Here is an 11,147-nt window from a genome sequence, read left to right on the forward strand (position 1 = left end):
ATATTAGCATTGCCCTCTGCATCGAGACTTGCCAGACGGCGGTGATGGCTGTGGCGGGCACGTCGTCCCCAGCGCATTAGCCATTCATTTACGTCTCTATTCTATAGTATGGACATGAGTTAGCGTAAAAGGGGCAGAAACAAAAAAGGCGATTTTTAGTAAAATAAAAATATATAGATATTAGAGCAAGGTGTAGAGCGGCTTTGTACTGTCCCATGAAGCCATCTGCATCTACCATCAACTCTACCGAGTGGTCCATTGAACCACACGTCTCTCTTCTCCCGCCCATGCCAGTGGCAGGGCAACCTGCCCGCCCGCCTGGCTGCGCATCACCACCCACCCCGCGGCTTGGCCACTGGGACAGGCAGACGCGTCAATATGTGCGGACGAGCTTCTCCTGGTTATACTCCCACGCCGTCATGTTCTCGTAGCGCGGCTCCTCGCCATCCCGCAACAGCTCGCGCCGGGAGCCCACGGGCTGAGCGCGACTGGGTTTGCCAAAATAAGCAATCGAGTACCTGTCGTCCACCCAGGCGTCCTGGTCGTCGGGCAAGACGACGCGGTGGCTCGCGGAGCGGAAGCCGTCGTTGGTCCAACGCTGTAGGCAGTCGCCGACGTTGACAATCATCTCGTCGGGGCTCTCGCGGGGCACGGCAAAGTAGCTGCCCGGCTGTCTCTGGTCTTCCACTTCCAGGCCGCCGACCGAGTCCTGGAACAGGAGAGTCATAGTTCCAAAGTCGGTGTGCTCGGATATGCGTCTCGCGCCCCTGCCCATGGCTGACACGGGGCCCCCGGGGTAGTGGTTGAGGCGCATCTCTGACGAGTTGGGCTCGCAGAGGTCGAGCAGAAACGTCGCGCCGAGACCGAGGCCCATGGCCAGGGCCCGGAGGATGTCCTGGTGGGCCTCGTGGCAGCGCTGGTAGAAGCTGCTGGCGGTGGCCCGGAAGCCGGGCACGTCGTCCTCATCGGGCCACCGGTTGGGATACAACTCGTCGACGGCCGGTCCCTGGTCATATGATTCCTGTCTTGTGCGTGAGCAACAAGGTAGACAAGACAAGCGACAGATATGGCGCAAACCAAAAACCATGCGGCCTCGGCCAGCATCGTGCCATGGACGAAAGAGCGCCCTCCCCGAGTGAGTACACCAGAGAGAGAGAGAGAGGGTGCATCATTACCTTGACGTCGAACACATCCAAAACCTCGCGGCTGCCCTTTTCGTAGTCCTTGACCATGGACAGCTTCTCCTGGCCGACGTAGCTGTAGCCACGATGCGGGTTGGGCTCGGGGGGGTGGGCTGCCTTTTCCTTGGCTTCGGGCGCGAGGCGGAAGAAGCGCCTGTTCTAAGCGCAGAGGACGTCAGTGGAGCCGACAATGATGAGCTGCCGCCGCCGCTGCTTGCTGCAACTACCGCACGCTTCCTCTCCGAGGGACGAGTCTCACAATGTCAAACGCTTGACGGATTTCGTCGCCGCCGATGCCGTGGTTAATCAGCTTGACGAACCCGACCGTGGCGAGGCAGCCGACAAGCTCCTCGCAGAGCCGAGCCCGCACCTTGGCGTCGTCGCTGAAGAATCGAGCAAAATCGACGGTGCGCACGCCCGAGCCGTATTTGCCCGTGTCGAGGCTGCCCATGATGTGCGTTTCGAGACGTTTCGAGACGTTCGAGACGGGTGCCGGTGGAACTTGTCGCACAGCGCGTGCCGCTGTCCAAGGGCCGTGCACGCCCTGGGCTGGGCTGGGCTGTGGAAACGTGGAAAAGCTCTGGAGACCTGTGGAGGGGTGGATGGGTGGAGGGGTGGAGGGGTGTGGACTTATATGCCTGTGTGGCTGACCCCTGCAATCAGGGCTGGCGGCTACACCCAGGGCTCGCGCAGTACGTACCGGTAAATCTGCCCTACACCCTTGGCGTGCAGCCTGCCCCGGATTTTCAGCAGGGGCTTCCTTCCTTCAATGCACCCATCGGCCGACTTGTGACGAGCCGCTAATATATAACCACGACAGCTTCGCTGGGGAGTTTCAGCTGCTCCCCTGCATTCGGCCAAGTGCAATGCGACTGACCGACTATCCGTCCATCTGCTTGGGATCGTCAATCCGCGGCTGCGGGCCGCCAGTGACGGCTCGTGCCGCGACCACTACGAGCACGACCTAGTGGTACCACCTATACGTAGTAGGATCTTGCGTGTAACGCGGTGAAAGATGCATCGTAGTTAAGCCTCGCATTCAACATCATTCAGAGGAGCGTACCCATTTTTGCAACTTGAACCAAAAAAAAAACCAGGCGTGCAGCACAACAAAGACCGAACAGTACAAACGCTAACGTAGTCGATCAAGATTAGTTCAGGTCTTTGGCTGGCGCGTTGCGCATGATAATCGGATATTTTTCTAGCTTACAACTATCAAAATGCGTGAGAAAGCCAACCGTGCATGACCATGCGTACTACTGTGCCGTCATGTATGCATGCCAGCTGGCATTGTGATATGATGCGAGGACCTGAATTGACTTGGCGAAAAGTGAACGGCAAGAGAAATGCCATGTTTGCGGTGGAGACGACGTCCCCAGGGGCTAATCGCGTCGGCAGAATCAATCCGTTGCCTACAGTGATGTGTGCCTAGTAACGTCCAAGACACATGCACGGCCATCCTCTAAAAAAGAAAAAGTATAGTTAGAGTACCTATTACGTTATTATCGCAAAATAAGAAGAGCCTCGCTTCCTACTGGAACCACCACCAGGCTAGGCATAGCATAGAATTAGGTATGTTAGGCACTTGCGGACACGGCAGAGCAGACACGGCAGAGCGAGACACGGCACATCGAGCCAAGGAAGCCAAACCAGGCATAGTACCTCTCACAAAGAGAGCAGGGCACATGGCATAAACGGGACTATTGGAACAGTAGAGTAGCTTCGGCTGCATTCGTGTGTTTATTCTTTTTCTGTGTCTCCCTCTCTGCTCCACTCTCCCACTTATCACTTATGCCCCTTGCCCTGCCTCTTCTTCTGTCTTCTTGCTTGCTGAATTGATAATTAATAAATAATTACCCCTCTCTCCACGTCAGCCTGCCACGCGTCCCCTCTGTTTCACACAGTCTCGTCCCTACACTTTCGGCATCAGGCTTCAGGACCAAGTCTTGGACCCTTCTTCTCGACACACCCCCTTAGCTGTCACATATCCCTGGCAGAGGGAACAGATACAACCAGACCCACAAGGGCAACTTCAGTTGAGCCGGTAGTGTTCGTGTAGGTGGTGAGACAGCCTCATTCGGTTTTCCCTACAGGCCTTGATCTTGTCCTTTGGCTCCTCCAGCCTAGCCTCCAGTCTCAACCTTTCCCCAATCTCTTCAAGCCCAATCAGCCCAAGGAATTCTGCTAGCTTCTGCTTTGGAAGAGCTTTTGTCAATCCATCGGCTCGCATTTCAGCTGTTGGAACCCAACGAGGGCGAATTCTGCTTCCTTGCACTTCCTGACGTAGCCAGTGTTGATGTATATCAACATGCCGTAGCCTGGTTGACAACTTCGGACTTCCTTCTTACAGGAGCCTTATAGTCTGCGGATTGCTGGTCAAGGCGCTGCACCGATACAGCACATTTTGTAATGCACACAACCCCCGCGCCTACGTCGCGCACTGCAGAGAGCTTTTGGGGGCAGAGTTCAATGAGGCCATGGCCATACGTAAGGCGCAGTGCATTAAGCGCCTTGGCGTCGTTGAGACCTATGCGCTTTCAAAGGAGGCCATCCTCGCGCATTTTCTGCTGTGCCCGTTCCCCCTCTGGGCTTCTTGGTCCACCTTATCCCACGGTGCAACCATCTCATCCTACTCTTCGGGCTCGTGCTCTGCATCTTCCGATTCTGTCCGGTCTAGAACTATCGAGGGTGTAGGGTTGGCACGCTGGTGTGGTGACCCGGCAGCCTCGTTGTCAGCCTTTATGGTTATCGGGTGACGAGGCGGGCTGGTCACCCGTAGGGTCGCCGGCAAGCTCATGCTCATCGGCGCTTGGCGATGGCTTCATTGCCATAATCCTCATACTTGCGGCCCTTTGAGCAGCGTAGGCGCATGTGGGTTAGGTTGGCCGCATTAGGCTTCTTCTTGCCTACAGTGAGGGCCGGGCGAATAGCTTCAAGTTGGCGATACTTGGCAAGTAATGCAATACTACAGAGTATGTTGAAGGAAAGGGCGAGGTAGGCGCGGGCTTGTGCGCATACACAACGTGCGGTATCGGCGCAGCGCCTTGACCAGCCACACTCTATCCACTTTTTGGTCTGCCGGTTATTCGAGGCCATGTTGTATTATGTTACGTCTTTTTTTTCTAACAAATCCTTTCAGTACGTTTACTTGGTTTTTGCAGGTGCTGGCTGGCTCTTTTGTGTCTTTTCGAATCGTGGGCGTGACTGGTCGGCCACCCCTAGTTCTCGGCCACCTTCACACCAGCTTCAACACCACAACTTACCCACGCCCCAACCGCATTTGCACAAGCCCTCGTGTAAACAACCGACCGTGGCTGGTGGGATTGCACTGCTAGTTATATATAGTAGTAGTAGTGGTAGTAGTAGTAGTAGTGATGACGGCAGTAGTAGCAATACTTTGGCCTCGATATCGACATCAATCCTCATCCTGCTAATGGCAGTCCCCTCGCCGGGGACCAACCATGAAAAACGACGCAACAGAGGTCATGGCCGACATGGCCGCAAACGCGACGCCCATGTTCAGGAATCCAAACTGAGATCGCAGTGCGCCAGCCAAGATGGGCCCGATGCCCAGCCCGGCAAAAAAGTACATCGAGTTGAACCCAAACAGCTGCGCGTACGGCCCGTTGACGCCAAAGAGTTCCGGGTTGGCCGACTCGTATTTGCCAACGATGTCGATGGCCTCGACAAACGCCGGGGAGCTGACGGCGGCGAGGCCCACGCCGTTCATGGCCAGCGCCAGGCAGAAGAGGGAAATGTTGTTGTACTTGCCCGAGACGACGTGCTGGCCGGGCAGCCCCAGCAGCACCAGACAAGGGGCCAGATATAGGTAGCCCAGGGTCGTGACGGTGCGGGTGCCGTACCGGTCCACGGCCTGGCCGGCAAGGCGACCCAGGGCCAGGTACGGCGTCATGAGGGCCGTGAAGATGAGGCCTACCTGTAGTGATGAAAATCCAAACAGGGATTCAGCCTCGATCGGCACTGTCGCGTCGAGAGCCCCGATAAGGAGAGCCTGCACCAGCGAGAGAGTCATGGCCACGTGAAGCCTAGGCTCTCGGAAGCAATGCAGGATTGGCAGTGTCTTGAATATGCCAACTACGTCGCCACGGATCTTGTACCTCTCTTGATCTTGGTCGCCATCATCGCCGTCATCGCCGTCATGGTTGGCGTCGTTGGCGTCGTTGGCGTCGCCGGCTGGCAAAAGTCGATCGGTCTCGCTGGCATCGGCCGGATCGCCCCGCGACGACGCGCAAAGGCCACCGCCATACTTGATTGCCGTCTTGCTGTCCACGACGAGTAGACGCATAGCAAAGTCGACGACCAGGAGCGCCGCCGAGATGCCAAAGATGCCATGGGTGCCGGCCCACTCGTAGATGACGCCGCCCGCCATGGGCGCGACGAGTTCACCGGCCGAGATGGTGGCGAATATCTAATCAAGCGAAAAGGTGCCGGCCAGGTTAGCCAAGGTCGACGACGGGCGTCAGGAGCGGTCAAGAAGAGAAGAAGGCGAGGAATACCGTTCCAATGGCCTCTCCGATCTGGCCAGGCGGGACGGTGTCTTGGACCATGTCAAGCCCGGCCGTCCAGACAATGGCAGTCGACATGCCCTGGAGAAGCCTCGAGGATAGGAGGATGGTGAAGCTTCCGGCGAAGGCAAACGCGGCGCTTGACGCGCAGAGAAGCGCCAAGCCAGCGAGAAACAGGCGTCGAGAGCCGACCCGGCTGGCGCTCCATCCAGCCGGAAGGGGGAACAAGACTGACGATGCCGAGTATACGGCGAGCAGGCCCGATGTGTACGGCTGGAGCTGCTCGTCGGGCACGAGGAAGCGGTCCCGCAGCAGAAAGGGCAGCACGGGAACCACGATGCCGTACAGCACGAGGTCGGTAAAGAGCCCAAAGGCTACCGTGACGATGACAAAGGAGGGCTTGGAGCGCCATCCGACGCCCCGGGGCTGGGTCTGGGAAGCCATGTGCTCGCCAAGTCAAGAAAATCTACTTGTCAACACTAGGGAGGCACCTTTTTCTTTGCATCTCAATTCGTGTGTTGGTGTAATTAGTTGATGCCTGATGGAGCTTTTTTCTGGCCCCGTCCAATTCTTTCCCCCTCCTTTCATTGTTATTTATTCATCTATTTTGCCTGCTTTTTTTATTGCATAAGACAGTCACTAGTCAAAGTCGTGCCCGAGCACACATTTATCATTTATTAGCCGTCAATCTCCAAACGAAAACGGCTTGACTCGATGCATCTCGCGGCTCTCTCTCTCGTGGCCCCCACGCCGCTTTGTTTCCCACGTCATGGTAGTCTCACTGCTAGGGGCACGCCCGGGGCGGTACATGAGTCTTGTACGTATTCAGTCGGCAGCACAGTTTATTAACGCATCTGGCTGCCTGCCTGTCTGCACTTGATGTTTGATGTGCACGGCGGGGCCGAGACTCCATGGAGGCTTGTTGCTCGATTCAACCTACGGTACGGTGGCACATGCAAGCCAATGCCGCCGACGGACGACAATCTACGCCAATCCCTGGGGTCGCTTTCCGCTGCACGCCGCTCCTCCGACTGTCACCGCCGGCAGTAATTACTCGATACCGTGTGCAGGGTGCTGTCGACGATACGGGGCACCGCCCGACACCCTCGGAGACACGGAGACTCGTAGACTCGGATGGCTGCTTTGATGCACGACAACAGCAAATCCCCAAGTCTCGGAAAGACGTGCTCGTCGAATGGCTGTTGCCCATGTTGCAGCACGCCCCCTCCCAGTTGCCCGGATTGTACGTCATCTAACTTACACGGGCTTGTTTGGTTGTTCCCGCCCAACATCTTCATCGCAAAGCTGGCTGCAGGGCCATTTATTCATATAGTAGCGGTCTTGTTTTCGTTTCTGTCCCCCCCCTCCCTTTCTTATCTATTTATGTAAACGTGTCTATTTGTTTCGCTTCACGTATTCCATCACATTGCGCCCAAACCAACGTAAGCGCCTAAACAAAGATATTCCATCGCGTCGGTACCGCTCCCGCCGCTGCATCCTGTCCCTTCATCATGGCCATGGACCCGGATGGGACGACGAGCCCAAGCTCTAACACCATGGAGCTCCGGCTCGCCTCTGGCAACGGCCCCGTGACTCGGACCGTTCTCCGATCGCCCGTCCGCGACGCCGAGCCGTCCGAGATCCCCGTCATTGACCTGTCGCGCCTCTTCAGCGACACCCTGGCGGACCGCGAGGCCGTGGCCAGCCAAATACACGATGCCGCATCCAACATGGGATTCTTTTACGTCAAGAACCACGGGATACCTCTCCAGGAGATCCGCGGCGCCTACGAGGCCGCCTTGGACTTTTTCCGACAGGGCCCTGCGGAAAAGATAAAGGCGGACGCGACCGAGGGCCCCTATGATAGCGGCTGGCGGGGCCCGCGGACGCAGCGGGTGAATCCAGATGAAGGCGTTGACGTCCGCGAAACGTACAGCGTCTTGTACGAAGCGCGTCTCGATCCCACAGTCGAGGCCGCCGCCAGCATTCCCCACGAGGCAGCTCAATACATTGGCCAAGGAAAACCTGCGTTTGAGGGAACAGAGCAGGTGCCGCAGCTCAAGGAAAGTCTCGAGCGGTACTACAAGTCATGCCTGGCCCTCGCGCGAGCCTTGACGAGGGCCTTTGCCCTGTCTCTGGGCCTCTACGAGGACGCCTTTGACACCAAGGTGCAGTATCCCGACGCCTCGCTCGAGGTTAATTTTTACCCGCCCCTCGCCCAGGGCAGCGACAGCAGCAGCAGCAACAGCGCCCGGAGGGAGCCAAAGGATGCCGACTCTCGCATCTCCATCGGCTCGCACACCGACTTCCTATTCTTCACCATGCTCTGGCAGGACGACGTGGGCGGCCTGCAGGTGCTCAACCACGAGGGGCAGTGGATAGCCGCGAAGCCTATCGAGGGCACCCTCGTCGTGAACATTGGCGACTACATGCAGCGCATCACAAACGACAGGTACGTCAGCACCGTGCACCGCGCCAAGAACTGGAGCGGCCGCGAGAGGGTGAGCATGCCGTTCTTTTGGGGGTTTGGCCTGCACGAGAGCTGCAGGGTGCTCGAGGGCTGTCTTGGAGAGGGCGGCACGACTAAGTATGAAGAGATCCGGTGCGTGAATTGGGTGGCGAGTAGGCTCCGCCACCTGTTTGACATGAGCAATGGCATGTCATGAGTCGGGGCATCTAGCTATATAGGTTGTGTCAGGTAACCGTTATGCCAAAGCAAAAGTGTAGGCCTACACGTAGTTCTCAAGGGCGCCGATTGGCCACTCCACTTCTGCCTTGAGGAACGAAAGGCCTTAGGCAACGACGTCGGTCAAGGTTGCGACGAGCGTTGGCATGACGCTGACGGCTCTCTTTGGCCGAGACTCGGCCCCGCCCCTTGACATCACGGGCTTATACGTGACCTTTTATAACCAGGGCCGCATCTCGACCATGATAAAGCTCGAGGCCCTGGCGTCGGTGCGCTACGCTAAGAAAAAGGCGATTGCGACGATACCGTTTCCAGGGGCGGCCTTTAACGTCACCGGTATCGCCACCATCGGGCCGGCGTTCCGGCTCGACGACAAAATCGACGTCGGGATGACCGTCTCGGCCGAGTTCGAGACCAACATTGACATTGCGTCGTGGCAGATTCGCCAGACCATCCCGGCCGAGGACGGAGCGCACGAGCCTAAGCCCCTAGACCAGCCCGACTACGACAAGCCGGGCGGCTAGAAGGGGATCTAGAAGCCCAGGGTCTACGCGGGAGTCGTGGCAGAGGGCGATGCGTCGGCCTATATCATTGCCTCGGTCGACTTTATGATCCGCTTCCACGACCGGTGGAGGATGGCTGCTGCGTCTATCGTCGCTAAAGGCTGGCTCATATTCAAGCTGGCTGCGGGCGCGACCAACCAGGCGACCTCCCCTTTCTCTACGGCATGTCGGTTGGCGCAGGCCGGTGTGCCCAAGTTGAGGCGCCGGCCATCTTCAAGTGGCCGAGCCAAAAGTACGACCTTCCCAGCCCCAGGCCCAAGGACGTCATTCAGCGCGGCACCTGTCCGGACCTTCGCGGGGGCGACCCGAAAAAGCGCAGGCGGGCAGTGACCCCCGGGCTCAGCGCGCCCTCAGACGTAATGCTCCTAGATGTCGGCAACGCGCCTCAGCATCACCAGCTGACTAGGCGGTCAGGGGACTGGGGCCCCCCTTTCTACATACCCTTGCCGGACCCCATCTGCCCGGACGCCAATTAGGGAGAGGCCGGCACCGAGTGCTCCGACATTACCGGGTAGGACGATGAGGAGACGGCACCGGATAACGAAGCGTCAACGTGCTGGAAAAGCGAGTCCGGAAAAGACCTATAGGCACTGCCTTATGCGAGAACACGCAAGACGGCGGCCGCGGCCGCGGCGACATGATATACCGCGCCCCAGTCTACCACACTTCGGGCACTCTAGTACGTTGTCGAGACGCAGGCCAATAAATCAATCTACTGACGGATTAGCTTAAAAACTGTCCCAACTATCGTGTCCACAGCTACAAGGATAGGTCTAGCCTTAATGACTTTCGCTTCGAGTCGCTAGATCTATCGTGCGAAAAGCCAGCCAACTACCAAACCAAGTATGTTCTCGAGATGCAGCTCCAGGGGCTATTCTTTCACGACCTCGTCGCTAAGCATAGAGTTAATACCCTGAAAGACCGAACCCTAAAAGGCAGGGGGTGGGAGGTAACGTTCTGTGGCTTTCTTAAACCCTTCTTGTATCAGGTAGACGTGGATTACAGAGTCACAGTCGACAACGAATCTGCGGGCTGCCAGACGGCGACTGCTGCGCTTGACCTTGATGCTAGTCTGCTGCCTATCGAGGCGGGTCTCGACGGCTCTTGCATAGGGTGAAGTGTTCGGTCCATCAGACGGCCGGTGTTGGGAGGGGTTGACGCCAGCCGTTCAAGCTCCATGTTGGTCTGCCGGTATAGCTAGGCCCCATCTTTCTTACTGCTTGCTTTTCCGTCTTAGGAAGCCGCACGAGCTGGCTACGTGAGTGCCTAGGTCTGGCTAGGCACTAACTATGGTCTGCTAGGAAGGGCCCGAGGCAGTTGTCGCACCTCTGCGGGCAGTCATAGTCGTTACCGTTATAGTCTTTTCCTCCGCAGCGTCGACACGCTTATCTTCGGTTATTCTCAAGCAGTGGCTTGAGAGCACAGTGGAAGAAATAGGGGCACAGAAAGGTGAATTTAGTGATGCATGTCTTCGTCTATCTATTGGGACAAGGGAGGGGCTTATATAGGTACAGTGACCACACATAGCTAGCCAAAAGAGGGCATTAGGATGTTCCTATACCTAAGTTAGGCCTATATAATGTCCTTAGGCTAGGGGAGTTATGTTGTTTAGGTAGGCTTCCTTGTGCATGACTATTGGGTCCACTAAGCATGACTGTGGCCTCTTATGCCTACTCTCTCTCCTTAACACACCCCCTTGCCACCCTAGCTTCTAGATAGTGGGGCAATAGGTAGAGGAGGGTTCGGTCTAATAAATATAAGGTTATTCCGATGCTAAATTCGGCTGCTTTATTGTCTGTTTAAGGAGGTTATCTAAAAATAGGGGAGGCTCCTGATTATATCCTGCAAAAAAGGGAAGGTAAATGCAGCAAAAAGCAAAAGCCGGGACCTAGGGGAGAGGATGCAGGGAGAAGCCCCCTATTTCCTCTCCCCTTAGGTCCCTAAGTTCATTGCCCGCGCCCCCCCTAGGGCGTGGTCACACAACCTGCTCTTCCGCCCTAAGGGGAGTCGAACTTACTACGATTAATAGGGTCATATAACCTGCTCTTTACCGTTTAACTAGTAGTTATAAGTTATATTTATAACCTTTCTTATAAGGAGGGGCATAGCGGGGCATCCCTTTAGGTGGCCTAGGTACCGTAGTACCTTTACCGGCGACGTTGTTATTTAGGATAAAAGTAATCCTAAAGGT

At 56.7% G+C, this 11,147-nt stretch overlaps 4 protein-coding genes across 4 annotated transcripts; 2 read left to right on the forward strand and 2 right to left on the reverse strand.

Annotated features, from left to right (window-relative positions):
* Positions 1-373: 373 nt before the first annotated feature.
* On the reverse strand, positions 374-1,632 carry HRG_10853 (2OG-Fe(II) oxygenase superfamily domain-containing protein; the record flags this gene model as incomplete). The annotated part of the gene is made up of 3 exons (XM_044869323.1): positions 374-1,021; positions 1,176-1,340; positions 1,441-1,632. The coding sequence occupies 3 exons, from the start codon at positions 1,630-1,632 to the stop codon at positions 374-376; spliced, it is 1,005 nt and encodes a 334-aa protein (XP_044715672.1).
* Positions 1,633-4,611: 2,979 nt separating this feature from the next.
* HRG_10854 (major facilitator superfamily domain-containing protein) lies at positions 4,612-6,151 on the reverse strand (the record flags this gene model as incomplete). Its single annotated transcript, XM_044869324.1, has 3 exons — positions 4,612-5,375; positions 5,442-5,610; positions 5,699-6,151. The coding sequence occupies 3 exons, from the start codon at positions 6,149-6,151 to the stop codon at positions 4,612-4,614; spliced, it is 1,386 nt and encodes a 461-aa protein (XP_044715673.1).
* Positions 6,152-7,218: 1,067 nt separating this feature from the next.
* On the forward strand, positions 7,219-8,917 carry HRG_10855 (2OG-Fe(II) oxygenase superfamily domain-containing protein; the record flags this gene model as incomplete). Its single annotated transcript, XM_044869325.1, has 3 exons — positions 7,219-7,637; positions 7,692-8,208; positions 8,504-8,917. The coding sequence occupies 3 exons, from the start codon at positions 7,219-7,221 to the stop codon at positions 8,915-8,917; spliced, it is 1,350 nt and encodes a 449-aa protein (XP_044715674.1).
* Positions 8,918-9,120: 203 nt separating this feature from the next.
* On the forward strand, positions 9,121-10,073 carry HRG_10856 (uncharacterized protein; the record flags this gene model as incomplete). Its single annotated transcript, XM_044869326.1, has 5 exons — positions 9,121-9,365; positions 9,433-9,467; positions 9,544-9,635; positions 9,684-9,799; positions 10,028-10,073. 5 exons carry the CDS (start codon positions 9,121-9,123, stop codon positions 10,071-10,073), a joined length of 534 nt encoding a protein of 177 aa, XP_044715675.1.
* Positions 10,074-11,147: the final 1,074 nt, after the last annotated feature.

Source organism: Hirsutella rhossiliensis (assembly GCF_020360975.1).
Source record: "Hirsutella rhossiliensis strain HR02 chromosome Unknown scaffold00017, whole genome shotgun sequence".
Classification (NCBI taxonomy): domain Eukaryota; kingdom Fungi; phylum Ascomycota; class Sordariomycetes; order Hypocreales; family Ophiocordycipitaceae; genus Hirsutella; species Hirsutella rhossiliensis.